This window comes from Poecilia reticulata, chromosome 6, assembly GCF_904066995.2.
Source record: "Poecilia reticulata chromosome 6, P_reticulata-male-v2, whole genome shotgun sequence".
NCBI classification, from domain to species: Eukaryota; Metazoa; Chordata; class Actinopteri; order Cyprinodontiformes; family Poeciliidae; genus Poecilia; species Poecilia reticulata.
Genome location: NC_088835.1, coordinates 29,907,021 through 29,933,316, shown reverse-complemented (window position 1 = coordinate 29,933,316; position 26,296 = coordinate 29,907,021). Strand labels below are relative to the sequence as shown.

The following is a 26,296-nucleotide window of genomic DNA, read 5'->3' as shown; positions in this document are numbered from 1 at the left end:
ACCGAGCTTTTTTATTATTATTCTGGATGAAAACAAAGAAACTAATTCACTTCCCTTTTTCCTTCTCCAATCCTCAAAATACATTTAAAGTTTTCAAAGAAAAAAACGTTCAGATAAAGAAGAAACGTTTGCATTATTTGGTTCACTACATTTTTTTTCTGGTTGGAAACACATTTCTTTCATTCACTTATTGATCTACGTACTGTAGCCTTTTACAAAACACTGCAGCTCTTTACAAATAACATTTAAAAACATAAATCTGAAATAAAATAAACCAGAGATATGGAGGCAAAGTTTGAAGAGCTTTAAAAATAAACTATAAAAGTGAGAGAGAAAGATCATACAAGTATGATGAAACAATTCTTTCAGTAATTACTAAAATATACTAATGGTGTCAATATGAGTTTTGATTGAGATGCAAATAAAGTTAAGCTAAGAGAAAATGGCTCCAGGGAAAGTTTGTTGATGTAACAGGCTAATGATTCAAAGACAGAAAAATTGCTGCTCAGGTTTTTTTTTTTCCCAAAGTATCTTTTTGGCACTTGGCTAAATGCCATCCAGATCCATCATGGAGGAAAACGGCAGCCGATGTCACTAAAACAGACTAAATGGTTAAACAGAGATAATATTAGCAATTGCCTTGACAGAACACAGAAGTAAACAAAAACATGGATGGGGTTCGATTAGCTTTACTGCACAAACATCAGTCATCAAACCTCTGATAGAAAAAGAAAAATCTGGACAAATCACTGCTGCAGAACTACAGGCGGATCTCCAACCTCCCATTCATCAGCAAAACTGTTGAAAAAAATGTTGTTTCAACAGTTAAATAGCTTTCTAACAATGTCTGTTCAGTCTGGTCTTTCAGTCTGGTTTCCATGGTGACCGTAGTACTGAGGCTGGCCTAGTCAAAGTGTTCGATGACATCCACATAAACAGTGCTGGTTCTGTTGGACCTCAGTGTTGTCCAGTTCTAATCTTACATAAAGAACAGGGATTCCTTTGTTTCAAGAGGAAACGCCTCATCGAAGAGGTCAGAGGTCACATGTGGGGTTCCCCAAGATTCAATCCTAGGACCCCTGTTATTCAATATCTAGATGCTCCCACTGGCTCAGGTTAGAACAGGAAATAAGATCAGCTACCATAACTATGTGGATGACACACAGCTCTACGTTATGATGTCACCATGTGACCTTTGAACCCATCCAAGCACTGAACAGATGCTTAGAACAGATAAATGTGTGGATGAGCCAAAACTTTCTCCAGCTGAACAGAAACAAAACTGAAGTTATTATCTTTGGACCTGAAGAGGAGCGAACTAGAGCAGGAGTGGGCAGTCCTGGTCCAGGAGGGCCGGTGACCTGCATCTCTTAATGTCTCCCTGGTCCAGCACACTTGAATCCAACAGCTGAATCACCTCCTAAGTGCAGTCAGGTTCTCCAGAGACCTGCTGACGACCTCATTATTTGACTCAGGTGTGTTGAAGTTCTAAAAGTTGCAGGAGACCGGCCCTCGAGGCCTGGAGCTGCCCACCCCTGATCTAGAGTCAACACACAGCTTCAGTTTTTACAGCTGGAAACCAGAGACCAGGATGACCTCTGACCTGAACCTTCAGAGTCACATAAAGACAGTAACAAAGTCGGCCTTGTGTCATCTGAAGAACATTTTCACAATTAGACGACTAACAGGATAGAGAAACTCATCCATGTGTTTATCTTCAGTCACATTGTTTACTGCAACACCATCTCATGTCTTCTGGTTCTGGCTCTGCTTCCCAGAACCAGAACCCAACATGGAGAAGTAGCATTCAGTTCCTCTAATCTGGAATGAACTTCAGAAAACTGCAAACCTACTGAAACACTGAGTTCCTTTAAATCAAGGCTAAACCCAGCTGTTTAAATTTGCCTTTGATTAATAATAACTGGAGCAAAGTTTTAATTTCTTCTCTTAATTTTGTACTTCCTGTTTGTTTGTTGTGTTTTTATCATGTAGAGCTTTTGAATTGCCTTGTTGCTGAAATGTGCAACACAAACTAACTGGAATTGAATATTTCTAAGTCAGTTCTGATGATTTCTTTTCATTTTAAACTTCTAAAGTTAAACAAGAATTAACGGGAGAGCAAGAGGCTCTGGAAATGAAAACGTGTCCTTTATTTATTTCATTTTAGATGAAAGCTCCTCTGAATAACATTATTGTTCAGATTAATAATCCGTTCATGGTTCTATTATCCAGTTATGAAGCTTTTCTTTCTTTCTTAAGGCGGAGACTGAATTCACAAGCTTTAATTTACTCTTAATGTGTTCGCTGAGTCTACGCAGCACAGCGGCGTAATAAATCGCTTCCCATGAGAGACGTCTGCATGGCCCTCATGGCTGTGAAGTCCCAGTTTCACTTCGTTTAAATCACTCAGCGATGCAATCCAACGCTGCCAGAATGGTTTTCATTTAATTTTCTGAGGGAACATAAGGTGATAAAACCCCTTTTCCTGCACTTGAGAGGATATATTTGGATGTATTGGGTGATTACAGTAAATAGAAAAAAAGTTGTTGCATTGATTTGTTCAACCTCCTCATATTGATCAGCAACTTTCACCCAGAAGAAGCTCTTTTGATTTTAATGACTTCATTTGTCAAATAAAAAACGTTAATAGACAGAAATGCTGCTGCTCTTATCAAGTCTGAATCTTAGTTTTTAATTCATCTTCTAAATGAAGCAACATAATAAAATCCAGAAATAATTTCTAAAAAGTTCTTGTCTTTAAACTCATTAAATGTAAACATTGTAATTCAACTCTGGGTTTATGAATTTAACACATTAAATCTGTTGATCCTAACTTTAAATTATTTCAGTAAATCATTTTAGACGCCTTCTCTGAATGTAATATAGTGTCTAAACTGTTATAAACCAACTGGTTCTGGCTTTTGACCACAAATTCTTCATTCAGAAATAAACTTTAAAACCCAGAATAATTCATATATATGCATGTAGGACTGAAACAATTAATCTGATTAATAATTGTCAACTAATATTGTAATTGATTAATCGGTAACACAGACTTAATCAGAACAGTAACACTGTTCAGAAAGTGTAAATATGTTCCACCCAGAACTTCTGCAGTGGCAGTTTTAGCTTCACCTGGTTCAAATTATATACACAAATATTTCCAATTGTTCAGTTATTCTCTGTTTTTTAGCTTCTGATGCGTCCTTTGCTACAAACGATCAAGCGTTCACTAAAGGAATGCTGCTATTAAATTTTATTCAATAAAATGCTTATTTTCATGCTTAACATAGAAATTGAGCTGTTTATTTATTTGCATTTTAATGTATTTTTAATATTTTATAAAACATGCTGAAGTGGTTTAATAAAAAATGTGCCGGATTTATCATCTGATTAATCAGTTAATGGTGAGCTGCAGCTCTCCGTGCGGCTGTCATTCTCTGAGGCAGGGTTCGTGTGTTTGGGTCTCGCCCGCTTTGCAGCAGCTGCTTTGTGGATCTTCCGGGTCCGGTTGAGCAGAACTCTGACACAGAACACGCTGTGCAGATTTTCTGGGCTGGCGCCGTGCTCGGTGCTGCGTTGAAGCTCAGACAATGGCTGCGTCTCTTTGGTGCCGCCTGTTTTTGCCACCTTGTTGTCGGAAGCGAGACTTGAAGCACTGAAGGTAGCTGTTGTTGCCATGGTGACGTTCTGCGCCGCTGATGAATGTTAAGGACATTTTCTTTTTTAAGAGAGAGAAAGAAGTGAATTTAGATGATGTAATAGATGTTTAGTCATATTTACAGTCTCATAGAAAACAATGGTACAGTGCAGAAGTATTCATACCCCTCTAACTTTTAACAACTATACATATATTTTTATTGGTAATATTTTATTTGAAGGGGTTTGCATGAGACTGACATAAACATATCATCTATTATGAACATGAAGGAGCTTTCATAAATATTTATGATTGTTGTCATGAAGTTTAATTCAGTAAATAATGACACTTTTATTATAAAGTTACACTAAAAGTTGCATTTAGCTCTGATATTAAGAATAATCACCTGATGTTATCAGGACTTTGACTAGACCCATTCAATAAGTTAGAATATTTTTGTAGAGGACATTTATTTTAAGAACTTTATCACAAAATGAAACGCATTATAAAGTTTATTTACACATAGACGGATGTTTGAAAGCCTTTATTTCTATTAATTATGATTTTTTTTGTCATGTAGTTAAGAGATGGCATTTAAAGTCACAATATTACATACAAATATAAAGAATAATAGAAATAGGGGCTTAATGTGAATTATGTTTAATATCTGCTTTTAATCTGATAAATGAGACCCATTGGGGCGTATACAAGGGGGTACCCAAAAGTTTCCAGATTGACGCTGCTGCACGCGCAGTTTTTGTAGTACGCGATTCTGCCGCTAGTTATTTGTTCAACCACGCCTTCTCAATCAGTCTGCCAAGCGGCGTTGATGTGGAAGGTTTCGTCTACCTGCAGTGAATTTTCTTGTAAGAGCTGTTTTGTCCAGCCGTCGTTTTTCTTCATGGAGAAGTTCTATGAGCAGCGCGGCTGAAGCTTTGCTTCCTGCTCGGGAAAAAAAGCATCGGAAACCATTCAAATGTTGAAGACCTTTTACAAGTTTCTATGTGTCAAGCTCAAGTTTACTCGTGGTTCACATTGCTTTAAAAATGGTGAAATGTCAATTGAACATCAACCGCTTTTTTCCAGAGCAGGAAGCAAAACTTCACAGCCGCGCTGTGAAGCCAGAAAAAAGCCGGAAAAAAGCGGTTGATGAATTGACATTTCACCATTTTTAAAGCAGTGTGAACCACGAGTAAACTTGAGCTTGACACATAGAAACTTGTAAAAGGTCTTCAACATTTGAATGGTTTCCGATGCTTTTTTCCCGAGCAGGAAGCAAAGCTTCAGCTGCTCATAGAACTTCTCCATGAAGAAAAACGACGGCTGGACAAAATAGCTCTTACAAGAAAATTCACTGCAGGTAGACGAAACCTTCCACATCAACGCCGCTTGGCAGACTGATTGAGAAGGCGTGGTTGAACAAATAACTAGTGGCAGAATCGCGTACTACAAAAACTGCGCGTGCAGCAGCGTCATTCTGGAAACTTTTGGGTACCCCCTCGTATTCTAATTTATTGACCATGACTGTAGATTTCTGCAGCTCATCTTTCATATTGTTGTTGTATCAGAGTGAAAGATGAAATAGTGAAAGATTCCCACAAGATCTCAGATGGTTACTGTATGTGGATTTAGAGATGATTCAAATTCTTCAGCTTTCATATCAAGTAGAATAAATGTTTACATGAACTTTCATCATCAGAAAAACAAACAAACTGAGTTTTATGTCACGCAGTGACCAGAGTGTGGCTTGTTTTCCGTCGGTATTTATGAGAAACATGCAGCAACAGACGAGCTCTGAGTCATATGATGCGGAGCAGAGTCGATGTTTTATGTTTATTCATTTTACAAACTTCCACTACATAATATGGATGCATATATTTACAGCTATTATCACATATTTACTTTTGAAAATGCTTTTGTTCCGTTATTAGAAACAATTAGTTCACACAAGTCAGTGTAAATGACATTTAGATATAAAACCTGCTGCTGTTAAAAGTGTTAAACTACCCAGAAATGCTATAAAATCAGTAACTGTCCCTTTAAACATCAGCTGCAGTTGCTTTTATTCAGTTGCTAATTCACTCTTCTCCATTTGATCTCCCAGTTTTCGCTGATGAGATGGTTTCAGTAGCAGGAAACTCTCTCCTCTGTGCTCTGCTCAGCGTTTGATAACCTATTAAAACTAAAAGAGGAACCGTGAATCCTGCAGCTTTCTTAAGCTCCGCGGTTTAGAGCCATTAGGAGAATAAATCCTGCTGGAGTTGGGAGAAACATCCAGCAGTATTCAGACTGCAGACTGAATGCTTTAAGTGTAATTTTATTATGTTACATCTCTGCTATATATAAATACGTATACCTGCTCCTCTGAATTAATTTTTTTATTGTCTTTTGTTGATATGCAGACTCCCAAAACAAACCAAAAGTCCTGGTGCGTTTTAGCTGCACAAGTCCACAGAATATCTTCAAGCATATTTTCTACACTAGCTACTTATGCAAACTGACACTAATTTTGATTCACCGTGAATAATCTCTCTCAGACACCCAGTCACCAGTGACATCGTCTATCCTTTTTGGTACTACCATGCTACATCCACACACAGAAGAAGTTGTGTACAAAACCAGCCAAGAAAGACGAGCCGTTCTGCGGCAATCAGTCAATCTTAGCGAGGTTTTTAATCCTAATCTGCAGGAGGGGAACGTCTCTCCTGCTCGGCGCCGTGGGAGCCGGAGGAGAACGCGTCGCTCCTCTGCGGCAACACAAAGAAACAACCTGCTTTGGTGGAGAGGCTCACTTCAAATGAGTCAGGATGTTATTCATTTTGGATGCTTTGTATCATTCATAGAGAGACTTTGGAGGATTCATCGCAGAGTAAAAAAACCTTCCTGCTAGGAAAGATGCAAGACAATCAGGGCTGGCTTAGAATAAAATGTTATTTCTTTTCATACAGCATTTCCCAAATGTATAAAATTATTAATGAATTAATTAATAGCTACTATATTTACCGTACTCTTTGTATTTGCACAATAGCAGTTCACTGTTTTAGTCATATGCTGGTGATATTTTGCCGGTTGGGCCAGAAAGTATTGATGAAACCTTCTAACAAACTGTTAAAATATTAATAATTAACTACCTTTATAAGTAAAATTAAGTAATGTTGAACAGCTTTTCACATTGACCAGTCCCCCTAGGATTTTGTGATTGTTTTAGTGATATTTAATTAATAATTTTTATGCTGTTTAGTTTATATGATGTAGGCGTATAAAATCCCAACTGAGAATAACGGCTTTTACATTCACATCATGTTAGTTTTCTTTCTACTCAAACTCTAAGTAATCTGTCTCGATTGTAGTTTTTGCATCTTTATATTTAAATAGAATATGTCTCATGTGAATATTAATAAATAAGTGCAATGTGACTCAATAGCATTAAAACGTTGGCTGTCGCTGTTGACCGTCTCAGGAGGAGAGAATAAGGCGTTCACAAACGCTCCGACACCTTCGTCCATCATCTCTCTGGCTCTTCAGCTGCAAATGTGTCAGAGATTCTGGCGAATATTCAACAGGGAAGCCAATAATAAAACTACAGTGTGAATGTCAGCATGTCAGCTGCTCAACAGGAAGTTGGTGGTAGTGGGATGAGCTGTCAGTGTCGTCAAAGTCTCAAACAATCCCTGCTGTAAAATATACAGTAATCAGACGCATCTGTTTGTTTTATTTAGTGAACGCTCTCCTGTTGAAACTGTTTGTCATGTTTTATTAGCTCTACACGTTTAAAAACTACAACCAGCCTGAAGCGAAGAACAAGTCAGGATGGCTTCATCCGTCATCACATCACAGCTGTCACATCTGTCAGTGGAGGGCAACGGAGGACGAGCGCTGTAATAGTTCGGAGATGATCCATCAGCTGTCAGTTTGCTCAGGCGCATTGTAAACCCAAACAGACGCTCACCAGAAAACGCTGATGTGTACGCTGGGAGGAATATCTCATGTAAACATTCAAATTACTATAGGTTTCTAAAATCGCATTTCTAAACTCAGCTTTTTGTGTAATGTTGCACAGAGCATTACTGTGTGTGGCTGTAACATGATAGAAAAATAAAAAAATGGAGAAGCTTTCTGCCAAAAAGTTTGAGAAACCTAGAAGATAGAAAACCTCGCTTCAAGTTTTCAAGTTGAAACTCTTGAAAATTTTTGGAACTCAGAAATCTCAAAGTTTTTTTAATAGAAAATTTCTGAGTTTAATCTAAAAGTTTGAGTTTTTTGGTGGAATCTTACCTAACACACCATCGAAAGTCTGTGTCCATCAACATATGTAATTTATAGAAATTTACATCCACTGATCATAATCATGAATATTATAACATTTTATGTAAAGCCAGGACTTTAATGCATTAATTTCAATTAGTTAATTACATAGATTTTATTGTGTTAAAGATTATTTTTTTAAGGTTTTGTTAGCTCTAGTAGCCTTTATTTGGAAGTAGTTTGACAGGAAAGAGGGTAATGAGTTAGGGGGAAGACATGCAGTGAATGTCACGAGGCCGGGAATCAAACCTGCGACCACCAGCACAAGGACCAAGGCCTCAATACATGGGTTGTGCTTTGCCCCTGTGCCACCACAGCACCCCAAGATTTTATTTGTTTTTGTTAAATAAAAAAGTCCAGAGCTGGAACCTTTGTATTCATACGTTTCTGGTAGGACTGTAAATCTGATGCACAAGTGACAAACAACAGCAATGGACGACAAAACCGCTTCTCTCGGCCCACTGGGGTTAATTTTTTCTTCAAAAATCGATCTGATTGGACGCTGCAAAAGATTATTATGGTGTTCAAGTTGTGCTAAAAACTGCTAGTCTACCAGCGAAGCTATGCTAGGCTAACATAGCATCTCAGTGCTAAACATGTAGCAGCAGCATATCTGGTTGTTTCTTATTCAAAAATACAAATGGTTGAAAAGTCCATTATTTTGGTAACTCCATCACCAAGCGAAGGACATTTTATAGATTAATTAGATTAATTTTAATGTCTTAACACCTTTATTTCTCTTAACCACAATAGTTTTTTTGCTAACAGAAAATAAAAACATGGCATTTAAAATTAGTATATTACACCAGACCAATAAAAATAGCTATTTTTAAAAACAAAAATGTGGCTTTAATGAAAGTTAGTTTGAAATGAAAGTTTAATTCCTTCTTAAAGGTTATTTTCAAAAACTACTTTTAATCTAACAAACAAGACTCATCATGCGTCTGTTTTAATTTATTGAATATGGCTATCATGAAGAAGTTTCTAAAGTTTGTCTGTGTATTGGTGGATTTATCCTGTTTCTTCATATAATCTCCTGCAGACGCCAAGATCTTAACTCCAGTGTGAGAGATCAGACCATCTGCTGCGGAGCTCGCTCTTCCTCTGGTTGCCTACGATTCAGAGCCTGGCTGAGCTCATTATCACGCTATACAATGTGTTTGTTATTTATTACTGGGTTTGACCCGTCCCTTCTCATTTCTGTTGGAATCGAGTCGAAATTCATGCCTTGTGTTTTCTTTGTTTTGTTCTGTTTTATAAGAAAAACATCACTACTTTTTGAATTGTTCTGTAGAACACATTTCCTAGATTATCACATGTTTAATGGAATAAGATGTTCCAGATTGAAGTTAATACACTAGTATTGGGGAAATATGCAACTCCAATCCAATCTTTCTCTCTTCTACTTTCACATGTTCCATCTTTGCTCTTTTTTTAGTTGCTTCAAAATGACTCCTTTTGGCTCCAGACGCAGCCAGATTAAAGTAGATGAAGCAGGCCAATGTTTAAATGAGATTTAAGGGGTTTAGAAGCTGCAGGTTACAGCACAGAGTTTAAAAAACAAAAGTAAGAGCACAAACAATAATCAGGACTGCACTTTACTTAGACCAGGGGTTTGAAACATGCAATTCTGGAGCCACATGGGGTCTTTAGCATCCCATGTGGCCCATAAACCACCAAAAAAAGTTGGTAAACAACATGAACAGACGCAGAAGTTGCTTTTTTAAACTGGTCTTTGCACTGAGAAAGAATAAACTCCAACAGCAGGCGGACATGTGAAGCTTTTAAAAATAATTCTGACTTTAACATTTGCCCTCACGAAGCATTATGCATCCAACGTTTTATGTGTAAAACTAACTGCAGATCTTCTGTCTCTACTTTGTGTTCCTCAGGTTGGGATAGACTTCACAGCGTCTAACGGGAACCCCAGAGAGCCGTCGTCTCTCCACTACATCAACCCGCTGGGCAGCAACGAGTATCTGTCGGCCATTTTAGCTGTTGGCCAAATCATACAGGATTACGACACGTAAGGAAGGAGCTCAGCCTCTGCCAAGTTGTTTCAGGCTGCAGTTATTAGTTCAAATGTTAGGATGCATGTATACTTCTCTAAAATCAAAGTTATGCTCCAAATTATTGAATTAAACAAAATATTCTGATTGTTTTTTTAAGCATAACTCACCCTGGAAAAGGGACAGTTCAGATAATTTAAATTAATAAAACATGTCTGATGAGTGGACATAAGCTTTGACTGAAACTGTGCTTTACATCTACATGTTGTGGTAAATTTCCACTGAAATACAAAACTGTCACAACACGCTGAAGAGTAGAACCCAAAACAGATGGAAGGAACCAGGAAGCAAAACATAAATTTCAAAATAAAGCAAGACGCTGAACCAATGGGTCAAAGGTCATGACACCAAACTAGAGTTTTATCAGTCATATTTATTGTGTTACTGACATTTGTGATCTTTGTAAGAATTTTAGGACTGCTAACATTTTTTCTATTATCTAAAAGCCGAAGAGAGAAATTTTTTAATTTCCCCAAATTTGGAAGTTTCAATACATTTTAGCTAGATTTGACTTTTTAACTTTGGATATTATCTAGAACATGTAGCAGAGGATGAAGCAGCCTGGTGGAAACTCATTCTTCTCTTCCTGATTTCATTTTTCTCTGATGTCAATTAACCAGGGTGAAAATTAATTAAAATTTATTATCCGAAACTTTTGCAAATCCCTATTCTTAATTAAGCACCATTCTGAGTTTATAGTAATAAAAAGAATTTCTAGTATGTTTTATTTCTTATTATTATTCCAGCAATTAACTAAAAAAAAACTACTTTGGAAATGTAAACATTGGTCAGATTTTGATTTTTCTACCATGTTACTGTTTTTTTTTCCCCACTCCTGTCTAAATGTGTTGCATTTGATTGAAAAAAAGAAGAAAAAATACTGAACTAATGTTCCAATCTGTTGTCATGGTTTCCTCCTCAGCGACAAAATGTTTCCTGCGCTGGGATTCGGAGCTCAACTCCCACCCGACTGGAAGGTACACACGTGTGGACGGAGTTTATTTTCTGTTTGTGTGCTAAACACAGAAAACGTGTGCAGCAGGGAGGCGAGGGCGGGTTTTCAGCCATCCTGTTATAAACATCCACCTCACACACACACACACACACGCAGATAACATCATACACATTGTACATGCATATTCAGATGATTACGCAACTGTCAACCTATCTGTGTTGCCATGGCGCTGAGATGATGAAAAGGACAAAGAAGCCATACACAGAGACATGATGGGAGGGAGGTGGGGAGAAATTGACAATATTTCTTAACAATATTCTCCAGTTTGATGGAGGATGAACCATCAGCTCATGTTCTTCGTTTTTCTGCAGGTTTCACATGAATTTGCCATCAACTTCAACCCCACTAATCCCTTTTGTTACGGTGAGCTTTTCTTTTTTTGTATGTTAAAAAAAAGCTCTACTCCATTTAACTTTCACATACATTCTAGGGCTGCAACTACCAATTTTTGGTAATTGTTAATTATGTTGATTAATGGATTAATTGGATAAAAAATGGCCACATTCTGCAGATTTTTCATTTGACCACTTAGGCCTTTTACATAATATTAGATATACATTAGAATATGCAAATAGATGAATAATTTAATTTTTTTTTTTTAAATAAGAAAATAAACTTTTTTCCCTAAAATGCAGCAACGTAGCATTCCTTTCCATTTCTAGCAAAGGATGCATCTGCAGCTAAAGAAAATCTGCTCAACTTGACAGTGTAGAGCTGATCTGATGATTATTTTTAGACCAACTGATAAATAACTGGATAGAAAAAAGTTTCTTAATAGGAGATTTTCTTTACAAAATTTAAATTTGAACCAGGTGAAGATAAAACTGGTTCTTGAGGAGTTCTGGGTAGAAAATATTTATTGACATTTTTTTATGTAAATACAAAATATTATCTGTTGATCTTTCAGCAAGTTGCTTTTTTGAGTCTGAATGCTCCGGTTAAATGATGATTAATCCTTTTTAAATGTATTAATCTTCAGAATCGTTGCACAGCTTCTAAAATCTTCAACCTAAAAAGGTCGAAGGTCAGTAGATTTTTTTGGACGGATCCGGATTTAGTTCATTCTGCTGAATTATTGCCACAAACAGCTGCAACAACTGGAATATTAAACTGTAAATATCACTTATAACATGCAACAAATGAATCTGCTGCATTAAACATTTTGTGTGTTTTTAATACATTCAAATGTCTGCTTAATTGTTAAATCTGTATTTTAAAAATAAAATTCTGTATAAAAAAATAAACACTATCCAGTCTGAATGAGCAGTGCAAGTTTTAAATTTGCCTCCAAATCACAGACGCTTGTAGCTGCAGGAGGCAGAAAACAGTTATTATAAGCATCTTTTCCACATTTCTAACAGTTTAATTTTCCCGTCTGCATGTTCAGGTGTGGAGGGCATCGCCCAGGCCTACTCCGCCTGCCTCCCTCACATCCGCTTCTACGGGCCGACAAACTTTGCTCCGATCATCAGCCACGTCGCACGTTTCGCCGCTCAGGCGCTCCAGCAGGAGAAAGCAGCGGTGCGTAGCCGCAGCTCAGCTGTATTGTTTCATATTTACAGATGTACAAAAACTCGGGTGGCATTTTGGGATCAGCTCTCTGCCTCTGGCTGAGCGCTGCGTTCCCAGACAGCTGCTGAAACCAGAACCATAAAAATGTCTAAATGCAGCCTGGCATCGCTTCAGTCTGTGACAGTTTGCTTCTCTGTCAACACACCTGTCCATCACCGCTGTCCAGGTGGGATCTTTATCTATAAATCGAGATTTTTTCTGCTCAAACAGGCGATTCTCAAACTTTCTTTTGTATTATTAGAACGAGAATTGGATTGTTTATTTTTAAAGTTAGATTTATGTTTGCCAGAAGGTTCTCTTAACCCTTGTGTTTACAAATGGGGTCCAACCGACCACACACCCATATCACCCGTATCATTTGTACCAGTTGCCTCAGTCCTCACAAGGGTTAAAGATCTCATGAAAACACTTTTTATTTATTTTTTAATCAAAGCAGTTCTGGTTTCTTCTGGGAGAATATGAACCGTCTGTTGGACCATCCTGATCTAAACGCTTTTGAAAAGTTTTAGGATGATTTGGGAAGGAACATTTTCAGACTAGAGATCCATTTTCAATAAGTGGAGCCATTTCTGTTTTAGAAGAACATCAATGTATTTATGTCTTAGTGGAGAAAAGTTCTCTTTTTGCAGATTATTTCTTTATTTAAAAGTCCCACTGATTATGAACCTCTTTATTAAAGGAGTCCTGACCAAGAGGCAGAAAAGATTATGTAACAATTACAAATAGTTACGCAATTAAAATGCCATGCAAATAATTATTAAAAATAATCACAATTAATGAATTAATCTCACAGTCTGGACTTGAAAGTGTGAAATAAAATAAGTTAAATGGATTTCCAGTCTTTTTGCTACATGTTCCACGTAACCAGAGCCGAGTAAATAACAGTTTTCACAGGTTTTTGTGGTGAAATGGGACAGAGAATAAGAAATGATCACAGCTAAATGTAGTTTTTTGGTGTTTAGTAGATTTATTAATAAAAATGTAAGTGTGTCCCGTTAACAGCCTGACACCAGCCGTGTTTCCTGAATGTTTTTTATGCATATTTTGAACTGTTGCACTTCCTCAGTTTCGGATAAAAGGTTTTTATGCTAGCTTGAGGCTGAGGAGGAGGTTTTTTTGGCTGTTTCGGTCAAACGGTTCATGTGCAAAAGAGGAGATGGAATAAATGATGACGTAGCCGACGGCATACATCACAATTTGGGTGCATCTCTGGGTTCAGAGGAACTCAGCTCCAGCTCAGAGGGAAAGGTTCTCTCCATCTGTCTGAGGTGTGTGCCTCATGCTAGTTTGCAGCCCTTCTTCCTGTTTACATGTGTGGTGTCAACATCTGATGACATCACGCTTTGTGTAGCCTCGCTGATTCTCTCTAAGCACGCCTAATTTGCATTTTTCCTTTTTGAAACATTTCAAACTCCACTAAAAATTCACATGACAATTGGATGTAAATATAGCTATTAACAATAAGAGTCTCTGTCTCTGCAGACGCTTTTCCAGTGTTTGCACCTTCATCCTCACAGACACCAGAGTTTCTCTTCTTAATGCGCCATTAGGTTTTTCACTCTTCTTTGCAGTGATCTATAGATTAGAAGTCCACACAGTCCTGATCTTTTCACGGTGTATTTGTTCCTTCTAATCATCCTGCAGGTTTGATTGATCCATGCTCTTATATGTCAGATGAAATGACCTTTTCCTGCTCAAATCCACCAAATATAGACGTATGAGAGGCATCTACGGTTTTGTTCTTTATACAGCCTTCTGCAGTGATTTTCTTGCTTTGTTCTCTTTTCCTTTTATTTGATTTAATAACCAGAGTGTTATATCTCTGGGCAAATCACACCACAGAAAAGCAAACATGACACTGTTTTGTTTACTAGCCAGCAACACAAAAGCTGTCAGTGGTGCACTTTTGTCCAGGGAGCTTTTACTCCTTATTTATCCAATCTTTTTGCTGTGGGGACAAACAAGTTAGTGCATCTGTTATCTCTGGCTGCTGGCACTGAGTCTCATCCTGTTCTTTGTTACACTGCTCTGCAGCTGAGACTCTGACTAGGCTTTTCTTCTCATATATTTTTAGCCTGACAGCAGGATTAAGAAGCCTAATTTTCTCCTTTAAATTCATTGTCTGGGATCCTGGGATGATTAAATCTGTCAGTCTCAGTCAGCTCATCAGAAAACGCATATGTAGCTTAATGGTTTGGTTCGTCCTCTCAGGTTGAGCTCAGGATGGATTCCGACACATTTAGATTTATAATCTGAGTCCAGTTCTCTGAGTGCAGACACAGGAAGCTGGGGGGTTAAATATGTTGCAGATCAGAGTCCAGTTTTCAAGGACAGTATGTAACTTTTATAAAAACAAAAAATATGTTCCTTTTATGTTTGTTAATTTTTGTGAGAGTAATCTGTGAAAAAAATCAAGGTTCTCCCAGTGCTAACAGTAGTAAATGCAGAAACAACCAATCAGAACCAGGAGGAGGGTCTTAGTGCTGTCAATCACTCTCGTTTATCCTCCTTGCCATCTGCTGCTCCGCTGGTTCACCACAACATAGTCTGTTACAAATGCTAAAGCTAGTTAGCATAGCCACTGATGATGTCAGACAGCTTTTCTGTAACAGTAAAGTTGTTTATTTGCCATTAGCACATTTTGTAGGTTATTAAATCTTGCATTGAATTTCCACAACAGAACAGCAAAACTATCAGTGATAATTTAATTAGACATCATTCTGTTGGAAACTGAGAACTTTTTTTTGTTTTCATCTTTTTCCACAAACATCAACATCCCTCTTTACATAAACATTTTGTTTTTTCTTCTTTGTTTTAAAGGAATAATAATGAGAGAACAATAAATGGTGATTCTTTGACTCCGAATGACTTTTATTCATCTGGACTGAGGGGGAAAATCCCCTCTTTGGCTTGTAAAGGTTGCAGACGCCTGGACTAAATGGATCTTTGACTTTATCTCAGCAGCATCAGCCCCTGTGTCACCTTACCATCCGGTGATTACAAAACCTTCAGCACGTCCCAGATCTTTAACTGTTTTCTTCTGGACCAGGATTCGGTGACATCAGTCCGATGTTCCTGCAGATATGCCACTTTCTCAGAAGCTTTGAACAAATGGCAAAAAGTCTCCCCTCTGGTTACATATAAAGCAGCATGTCTCCTGAATGTATCTGAAAGGAGCGCAGTGGCTGGGTATCATTATGCTCCCACGGTGCTTTTTGTCCCTAATTGCACCCTGTCACCCTGTGGGGAACAGAGACGCAGAGAGAATTGTACTCGCCTGTGTGATGTGTGCCAGAACGCTTTTGTCTCTGTAAGGAAATGATTGCAGACCCTTTTCTTGTTTTATATTACAGTGAGTTCAAACATAAGAATGAGTAACACAGTGAGTGAGGACAGCTGCTGTGTGTGTGTGTGTGTGTGTGTGTGTGTGTGTGTGTGTGTGTGTGTGTGTGTGTGTGTGTGTGTGTGTGTGTGTGTGTGCGCGTGTGTGTGTGCGTGTGCGTGTGTGTGTGTGTGTGTGTGTGTGTGTGTGTGTGTGTGTGTGTGTGTTTGGACGTCCTGCTGGGCTTGTGTTTGGACCTGCGTGTGTTGAGTTGGTTTTAGGCTGCAGAAATGTTCTGCTGCTCAGCTTCGCCTTTTCTGTTCCTCAGATAATGAGAGAACCTGCAACTGGAGACAGTGTGAGCTCGCACAGAGATGCTCCCACTACACACACACACACACACACACACACACACACACACACACAGGCTGCGGCCCAATGCGGTCTCTGCGTGTCCTGGTGTGTGAGCGACCCTGTGTATTTGTGTGATAATGATTCTCTAATGAGCGCTGCTGCTACCACGTTAATGAGACAGACTTCAGAGTGTGTGTATGTGTGTGTGGGGGGTGTGTGTGTGTGTGTTTGCGTGTGTGTGTATTTTGCACAGAAGTGACTTCTTTCCAAGTAAAGACAGCTTGTGTTTTCACATTGTCTGTTCTTATCATGACACCACAGTTAAACTCAAGTCCAGCTGATGTCTGTTTATGTTTATGTCAGTCAACAAAAAACAAGAACTTTGATCTTTTTACATCAATAATTTCCTTCAGGGGCTGCACAGTGGCGCAGTTGGTAGAGCTGTTGCCTTGCAGCAGGAAGGCTCTGGGTTCGATTCCCGGCCCCGGTCTGGTTGTGTGTCCTGTGTGTCCCTGTGACAGACTGGCGACCTGTCCAGGGTGACCCCGCCTCTTGCCCGGAACGTTAGCTGGAGAGGAACCAGCACCTCCTGACCCCACTGAGGGACAAGGGTGTAAGAAAATGGATGGATGGATGGATTTCCTTCAGAGTTGTTCTTGTGATTTTTTTTTTTTTTTTTGCAATCAAAATCACAGATTTTTAGTACTAATTTAGAAATATTTGCAAAGTGTTCTGCAATATTTGAGTCTACATATAACGTTAAATGTGATGTTTTTGTTACCACATCGATCAAACTTGACATCAAGTAAGGTTGATGCAGCTCTTACTTGATGCGCTGCCACCTGCAGGTGGGAGTTAGCATCACTTTTGACCAGTTGAGTGGAAAATTTGCATTAAACACAATTATGCACAAGCACAAAAAAAATGCAATAATTTGTTGATTTTGCACAAATTTTTGTGAAAACTAAAGGGACTGACTGATGTAATTTGGAAGGAAACAGATAAAAATGTCTGTGATTAGATTAATAAAATATTTAAGTACAAAACTGTTATCTTGAAGGTTTTATTTATGCCAGATAAAAAAGCAATGATCTGTTGAGTTTGTATGAATTTCCGCCGTCGCCTTACATGGTTGTTCACATTGCAAATTCTTAATTTCAGGTTTCATCTGCAAAAGAAATACAAGTAAGCATGTCTGTTGTACCAAACCTGTCAAGAATCGAATTTGCTCTGCAGTCTTTACTCAGAATGATGATTGAGGTACAAATTTAGGATTTTGTAAATAAATAAATATATTTCTTACATGTTGTCTCTCTTTTTTTCCCATCTGTCTTCCCTCCTCTCCGTCTTTCCTGTTCTCCGTCTGCAGCAGTACTTCACTCTCCTCATCATAACAGATGGTGTCATCAGTGACATGGACGAGACGCGCGACGCCATCGTTCAGGCCTCCAAGTTGCCAATGTCCATCATCATCATCGGTGTCGGTAACGCCGACTTCGCTGCCATGGAGTTCTTGGATGGAGACGCCAGCGTCCTGAGGTCCAACACGGGGGAGGAGGCGGTCCGGGACATCGTGCAGTTCGTCCCCTTCAGGGATTTCCGTAATGTGAGTATTGATTAAAAGCAATTTCTGATTCTTCTCAGGCTTCAGCTGTTCACCTGGAACGGAGCTTTGATTGACTTTTTATCTAACAAAACCCTGAAGGATTCTCGCCTTAAAGCAGCAGCTTTTCAGAATAACAGCCATTAATTCAAACTTCCACTCACAACAACATTATTCTCACGAAAGTTTGCTGCTGCTGCTGCCCTGAAAAGTTTTTAGAAACATTGTGACGATTTTTTGTGGATAACTAAAAAAGTCTCGTTATTCCAAAAAGTCAGCAGCTAATAAAACCTGAGCTTTCAAGAAACCACATACTGTAGTTGGATCTTTTGTTTTTTTCTCACAGGTTTGTGTTTTTGCAGTGTAACCAGTCTACAGCTCTGCTGTATTTAATGCGGTTTGAGGAACAACTTCTATCAAAATGAATGGGGAACACTTGGTCGATTAAGCTGGCCAGAAGTTGTAATTGTTTTTTTGCATGCTGGCTCTTTTAAAGAAAACATTTATATTAAAACTCAAACCTAACAACCCCAGTGGGGTTTGATGACCCTTTTACCAACGAATGTTTGAGTGTTTCAGCTTCATTTTGCCTCGGTCTTAGCTGTTCTTTACTAAACGAAGCAGTGTAAACAGCAGCCTGTTGCTTCTCGTTTCGTGTTTTATCACACACACAGCACACTCAGAGCTCAGAGAGTTTGCTGTTTGAGGGTTCCTGCTCCGTTATCTCGCCCTCGGCAGAGGCGCTGCAGGCAGGCGCCGCGCTGATGGCTTTCTGAGCTGCATTTATGTTAATGAAGGTTTGTACGTGTGTGCTGCAGGTGAGCAGAGACACTGGAGCGTCCTCGTTCCAGGCTGTCCACTGGAGGACTCATTAGTGGGTTTTTTGTCGTTTTTCTGCATACGTTTCTGTGTGTGTGTGTGTGTGTGTGTGTGTGTGTGTGTGTGTGTGTGTGTGTGTGTGTGCGTGTGTGCGTGTGTGCGTGTGTGTGTGTGTGTGTGTGTGTGTGGGCTGTCGGTGGGCAAACTAACTTCCAGTGTAGTGGGAGTAACAGACGATGTTTGTTGGCTTCAGTCCAGCTGCTGGTGGGAGAGCGAGAGACAGAAATGAAGTGAAAGGAAAGGAAAGGGGCAGGAATTAATCTGAGACGGAGAGGAAATGAATAAATCTGAAGAAAGGCTCTTTACTCCCACACCTACTACTAATCATTCGCAGAACATGCAGAGTTGGTGTTTTATTGTTGATGATGGAGCGGTGACAGTAGGAAAAAGATACGCCTTCCAGTTGCATCTAAGTTTGTTTGTATAACAAAGTGATTAAAAACTGACCTTTATGTTATAAAATTTAATACACAAACGTATGTTTTTCTGTCCAATTTCATGATGATGGATCACATTGAATGAAAACCGAAAAATCTGACAACTGGAATATTATTAAAGCCCAATTAAAGAAATGTTTCACACAGAAAAGTGCAGCTTTTGGTCGGGGCTCCTTTTGTTGGACTGTTGAACCGAAGCTCTGCTGAGGCACTCAGGAAGCTCTGGTTGCTTCTGCAGGCTGAGCAGGGTTTGCTAAATAATGCTTTAATTAAAATCTGTCGTCAATGCAGAATATTTTTTGCAGGCTTGACCAGTTGAGACTTTTCAGTTTTCATTTTGGGCTAAATAAAAGCAAGTTTTAATATCACAAAGTAGAAGTTCAGTGATTGCAGTTTTCTTGCTGATCATCAGTCTTTTAAAAGCCTGACCTGATTATATTGATTTTGGCCAATTTTTTTTTGTCTGAAAGTCATTAAGGTGGCAGCAGCGAGATGACTGTTGTTGATATTCTGACTTTTACGGATAAAAGTAAGTTTGGTTTCTCATGCAAATATCAGCTGATGGCCGATCAACTGAAATTAAGGGAATTAAAATGCTTTTCTTTTTTTGGTTTCTGTTTTATGTGTTAGTTTTATGAATCTCTGTGTTTTAAAGAGGCCCTCTTCCATGTAGAATGTTATTTTTTTGGTCAATATTAAGGTGTTATTGACTTGAAACAAGATCCAATATCTTATTGAAAAGTTACTTGCAGGTTAGTTTTGTCTTAATTTGAGTTTACTAAAATGTTTGCACTATAAACTAGACCAATAATGGTTAATTGGTGTTTTCCATGATCAGAAAGACGGAGATAAGTGTTATTATGTCAACTTCTTGTAGTTTTTAACCTTTCTGATTTTCCGTTTAGGTTCAAGACTAAAGTATTTATAGAATAAGAGCAGCAGGGCTGAAGAGGTCATTTGCGGCTGTGAGGTCGTGGACACGCAGATGGAGGTTGAAATATAATCAAGGAACATTTCAGTCAGGAAACAGCAGGAGCCTGATTTTGATTAATACTCATAAAAAAATCAGAATAATTTTGTTTTTGATCCTAATTTTAGTAAAAACCACTTCATAGGAGGCTGAATTATTACTTTTTTCCTACATGTTAAGGTCGGCTCTTCTCATACTGGTTCAGTTTTCACCCACTTTGAGTCACATCCTTATTTCAGCTGTTTGGATATAAATTTAGTTTACACTTGAAGAAACTTGAATCCATGTCTTGAAGCTTAGTCTGAAGCTGTTCATAGAAATCTTTAACAAACAGCAACATGTCAGATTATGTTTATAGATATTTAAAGTTGTTTTTAGGGTTAAAGATTCTGCTTTTAAATAGATTTTTGACTTTTTTTTTGACTTTTTATGCAGCAGTTTATTCAACCTTGTTGTTTTTTGTGTTCTGGGATTTTCCCTGCTGGCTTCTTTAATCAATAAAATTATTAACTAGGATTCTGTCTTGAGATGCCACTTTTTAGAGCTGATGTTCCCAGGCACATGCTGCCACCCATCTTCTCTTATACGGTATGCCAGAAGTGCCAAAGACAGGACATGTAGCAAAATAAAAATAAGGCTTTAACTAAAGATTGGTTTTAATTTGCTTCTCTACTATTTTGCAGAGCTGAATTATGCATCTACAAAGCTATGGGAGGTATTGGTCGGACCAATAGTATCACAGTTTTCTCTTCATTTTGTTAATTATTTGAGGATTATTTGAGGTCGGCTTTGAAGTTTTTTTTCTGGGGCAGGAGAAACTCTTTATTGCTCAATTTAAATAAGTCATGGTTTTATATGAAGGTAAAAAAATGACATGCATTTGTATTCATGAGTTGTTACTATGGACGGTCTCCTTTTGTTGCATTACAGCAGCTTGTTTTTTGGGGAATATCTCTACCAGTTTTGCACATAAATGGACTAAAGTTCTCCCTGTTTTTCTTAAATATAGCTCTTTCTTTCTCTTAATGAAATATTAATTAATCTTAATGCACAGCGTCACTGTAAAAACACAAAGTTGAATGTAGTTTCTAGTGCAAAATACATTAGTACACATAAAACAAGACAAACTTATCTTAAAAGTAACTTTCCAGCAATATAAAGGAGCTTGTTTTATGTAAATAATTCCTTAATATTAATGATGAGGTATTAGTTCCACTGGCAGATTATTTCACTTATAACAAGACATTATTCCCATGTTACTAGTGAAAAGGTCTGTCAGCAGAACTACTGCTTCTTCATCAATATTAAGGAAATATTGACTTAAAACAAGCTCCTATATCTTGCTGAAAAGCTACTTTCAAATTAATTTTGTCTTATTTCAAGCATATTAACATATTTGCACTAGAAACAATAGACAAATATACTTGGTAAGTAGTTTTTCCGTTTTGTCTGCAGTCCTGACTTTAGCCAGTAGAGGTCACTGAATCTAATGTTTAGCAACAATATTTAGTTGTTTTTTCCTTCCTCTCAGGCTCCGAAGGAGACGCTTGCCAAGTCTGTCCTGGCTGAGCTCCCTCAGCAGGTCACCCAGTATTTCAAACAGCGAAATCTACCGCCCACCAACCCGGCGCCGGAGTGAGACGTCCCCAGGTCCAGAGTCCACTCGCTGTACATTAGCTTGACAGATCCTAAAAATGTTCTTGTTGCAGGCAAACAGTGCAGAATGAAAGTGTGTATGTCAGAAAAAAACAATCTAACATCCATGCCATCATATTTTATACTGGTTAAAGACTGTTTAAAGTGTGAGTTCAACAGAAGTGATGTTGTTTGTGTCCAAAAACGGGAGGTAAAAATGACCTTGACACAACAGGATGTGTTTTTTATTCATTTATTTTGCATGTCAGTGTGTCATGTGACAGGAGCCGTGTGATCCGTGGATCTCCTTTGTGCTAAATCCTTTCTTGAAGCCGAGCAGTTTGAATCCTCTCCGGGTTTTATGTGAGGTAGCAGACGCGATGGAAGCCGTTTGCTTTTGTGCTCATGTGCAGCAGATTCACAGCCTGAGTCCAAACAGAGAAGAATCTCCTCAGCCACGACAAACAGAGGTTTGTATTTGGAAGTTGAGATCAACAGTTGTCTGAGCGGTGAGGATTAATTCCTGGAAGGGATGAAATGTGAGCAGAATGAGGCCACAGTGGCTGCTGTAGCAACGCCACAGAGTAGAAACTGGGGGAACTCATTGGGCTGTTTAACATGGAGACATTTTCTTTGCTTTTGCACAATTTCTGTATTTATAATTGCCTGAGTTGATCCTGCATGTTGCCACTATTTCCTTATTGTTTACAAAAGCTGATCACAAATGCATGTTTTTTTATATAAATATTTAAACAGATGAAAATATTTAATGAAAGTTCGGAAAAGCGTTTAGCGACAAAGAAATAAGATTCAAAGAGATTTGAATGAGCAGAAAGTACAGAGAAACTTTGGGTGTGAACTTTTTGAATGTATATTTCTATGACGCTGTTTCTGAAATTATAAACCAACGTTTCTGCCATGTTTGATGTAATTTTTATGCAGTGCTGACTTGTGCAATTAAACCGCAATGTGTATCGCTGTGAGTCTGTAGCAAACGTGTTGCTCTCATTTTCAAAAAGGACTGAATGTGTAAGGACCAGGAAGGAAACCAACTTTAATGCAAATGTCACAGAAATGATGTAAAGAAGTAAAATTGCAGACATAATTACAAACAAAGTGCAAAAATGATTTTAAATGAGCAAAAATAAGATCCAAAATGATGAGATCTCCAAAAGAAACTTCACTAATCTTGAAAGAAATGCAAAAGATGTGCACACACTTGATAAACAAGAGATGGAAAGTAATAAATTACTACTTTAGGAAAAGCAGAATTGGTGGAACTTTGAATGAAAAGCCTCCAATCCAAATGCTTTCAAAGAACCAACAAAGGCTCTAAAGCAATTATGCAAAACAAGACTTTTAAATCAACACAAATTTAACAAAACTCCCACACAAAAAAACACTAAACTCATTATAAATCCTTACACAAAATATTATGTCTACAGATTGAATTGGGAGTGGAAGCATATGGGGTGTTAATGTATAAAAAAACAAAATACAAAAACAGAGTCAAAATAATCAGAAGGAAACAAAATGACACAATATTAGGGCCACTATAAATAGAAAAAAGTAGCAAATTTCCACCAAAAAAACCTGACATTTTGAGAATAATCTTCATTTTCTAGAAAAAACAAGAACATTTCTGATCTCCAAAAATCCAAAATTTACAAAAAACAACTCAGAAATTTTGAGATTAATCTCAGAAATATGCTAGAAAAAAACATGGAAATTTCAAAGTTTCAAATTTTGTGACTTTTAAAAGTCAGAAAATTTCCAAAAGTTGGAATGTTCATGTTCTTTAAAAAAAAAAAAAAAAAAAGTTTACTCTTCTATACTTTTTCTACAATGGCCCTAGCATGGTGTCGTACCCACCACACACACATGCATACACACGCGCACGCACACACACACACTCAAGCACACACACGTACCTTCAGAGAGGGAAATCAATCACAAAGAGGAGCGCCCACTTTGCTCACAGAAGTTTCCACACCTGTTGCTAAGTGAAGAAGGTGAGACTTTGCAGATTCTGCGCTGCTGGTGAGACTCACCTTTTGATCACATCTATCCTGAAATTCACACGACTCCCTTCTGACTTCCTTCTGCAGGTTTTATTTGAACAGAAGAGATAATTCTGACAGGATCTCAGCAGCGTGAGCATGAAGAAAGCCTTCTTTGAGCTTGGTGGGCAGTCTGCTGCTGGTGCCTCAAACCAGCCTGGACTTTCACTGCAGAACCTGCCAAGATCAGAGAACATGGCTGCTGGTGACAGATGCTCTGCTTTGTTTAGTTTGCCTCCAAACCCGAATCCCCCACTGATATTATTCTTTGTGCATGTTCGTCATTTTATTTGTTGTCATAGCAACTCCCTTCTCAGCAACACGTGATCTTTCGCTCCATCTCTTGGTTACACCCAGAAACCTGTGGCTGCCTGCATCATAACGGAGAGCTGACCTGAGACAAAGCAAACACTTCAAATTCAAATTATCTCCAAATACGACTTCAAGCTTTTATCCACTGTAATGAATCACAAACACTGACGTGTTCAGGTTGTTTTTTACCTTACATGCCAACCTGCTTTCGATCCCAATCAGCCAACGCAGCTCAACTCCAAATGCACGATTCTTCTGCCAAGGTCTAATGAGGCCAGGATACACATCCCACAATCCAATTAAACAAATTACTTCTCTTCCAATCTAATTTCACAAATTAATTTTAATACTTATGTTTTGCTCTTGCTGCCCTTTGCTGTTGTGCAGCACAGAGATAAACGTTATGTGATTACAGAGTTGGTGCTGAAGAGCAATCCATGGCACATGCCTTGTTTTCTGAATGTAGGTGATTACTGAACCATCTCTTCAGTCTTTCAACGTTCATTTCTGTAAATGTTTAGAAAACAAAACCAGTTCCATTCGACCGATTCCTCCTGGGGAGGCGGAGCCGAACAGCCACTGGGTTGATCGCTTTGGAAATCGGGAAGGGTCCTATGAAACGAGGGGCTAGCTTGCGGTTTTCAATCCGCAAGGGGAGGTCCTTGGTGGATAGCCAGACTCTTTGTCCTGTGAGGTAGGTGGGTGCTGGGGTTCTGTGACGATTGGCAAATCTGCAACATAAAGCGGAGGTTTTCAGGAGAGCCCTGCGGGCCTGACGCCATACCTGCTGGCACTTCAAGGCCGAGGCATGGGCAGATGGGACTCTAGTGGGCCTTTCTTGAAGAGACAACACAGGAGGTTGGTAACCGTAAACCGTGTAAAAGGGGGACAGCCCTGTAGAAGTAGAAGGGAGGGAATTGAGTGCATACTCCACCCATGGTAGGTTCTGTGACCAAGAGGAGGGATCATGTTCACATAGCATCCGAAGCTTGGTCTCCACTTCTTGGTTGATCCTCTCCATTTTTCCGTCAGTTTGAGGGTGGAACCCTGATGAGAGACTCACTGTGATACCCAGGAGACCACAGAATTCCTTCCAGAATCTAGAGACAAACTGGGGTCCCCATGTTGCCTGCCAGATTGCTTGTTATTACCCACATAGTGTGCTGTAAAATTCTGTTGACATTGCACATTTGACCAATCAAACTCGACGTTTACACTCGCACATGAAAATGACTGCAAACAAATGTGCAACTATACAACCATATATCTTTGAAAAGTAGAAATAGAGCCTTATGCGCAACCAACAAGAACACAACAAATGGTTTATTGATGGTAAGTAAACAACAACCTTTGTCCATCCAGCAGCCATTGTACCGTTCATACAGAGGTAAAACCAGCTGACCAAACATGCTGGAGCTCTGCTTGGGTTGCTTGGTAACGGTGCAGTACATGACTCCTCAATCGTCACTTACTGACAATTAAGGTTTTTTGAAACGGCTCATTTTCTAGACATCATAAAACTTTAACTTATTGCCAAAAAATGGCCAGGTGATTTTAGAGTGTCTGATAGGGGATAAAAATGGCCAGGTGATTTTAGAGTGTCTGATAGTCTTTTACTCTTTGTTGATTCTTGCTTTAATGCTTCGGTTAAGATCAGTAAACGTGGCAATCAATACCCAATATTAGAGCAGAGTCGCAGGAGAATCTAGTCATGACTGATGCAACCTGAGGGTCGGGAGAACTGACTGATGGATGTGGAATAGGTGATGGATTTTTTTTATTGGCTTTGGGTGAACAGAAGAAACACAATAATAATGGAACCACAACTGAACATTTTTCAGAACACAAAGATCCAGAGTAACTAGAAAAAGCCACATTTTGGGATTTTTCACTATAGCAGACTGAAGAAACTCGGTGCTACAGAGAAATCTCCAGTTCTTCCATCTTAAATAACAAAATAGTTGCGCTGATTCATGACTTTCCAACACAATGTGAACCTCCTCAGGCTGAACTGATGTTCTTCGATACAGTTTAAAGGTTTCTGTTACCAATAATGAGTAACATTGTTGTATCTGAATGCAGATACTTTGGCCTAAACAAATGTCTTGTTGTTTTGACTGATT

At 38.6% G+C, this 26,296-nt stretch overlaps 1 protein-coding gene across 1 annotated transcript in view; it reads left to right on the top strand.

Annotated features, from left to right (window-relative positions):
- The window catches only part of cpne2 (copine II), a 41,465-nt gene extending 18,681 nt beyond the window's left edge, over nucleotides 1-22,784 (top strand). Inside the window, exons 11-16 of the mRNA XM_008412494.3 lie at nucleotides 9,838-9,971; nucleotides 10,937-10,991; nucleotides 11,341-11,392; nucleotides 12,417-12,550; nucleotides 17,647-17,883; nucleotides 21,698-22,784. Of these exons, the coding sequence (XP_008410716.1) occupies nucleotides 9,838-9,971; nucleotides 10,937-10,991; nucleotides 11,341-11,392; nucleotides 12,417-12,550; nucleotides 17,647-17,883; nucleotides 21,698-21,805 (720 nt within the window). The 3' untranslated portion in view covers nucleotides 21,806-22,784. The remainder of the gene's footprint in view (nucleotides 1-9,837; nucleotides 9,972-10,936; nucleotides 10,992-11,340; nucleotides 11,393-12,416; nucleotides 12,551-17,646; nucleotides 17,884-21,697) is intronic.
- Nucleotides 22,785-26,296: the final 3,512 nt, after the last annotated feature.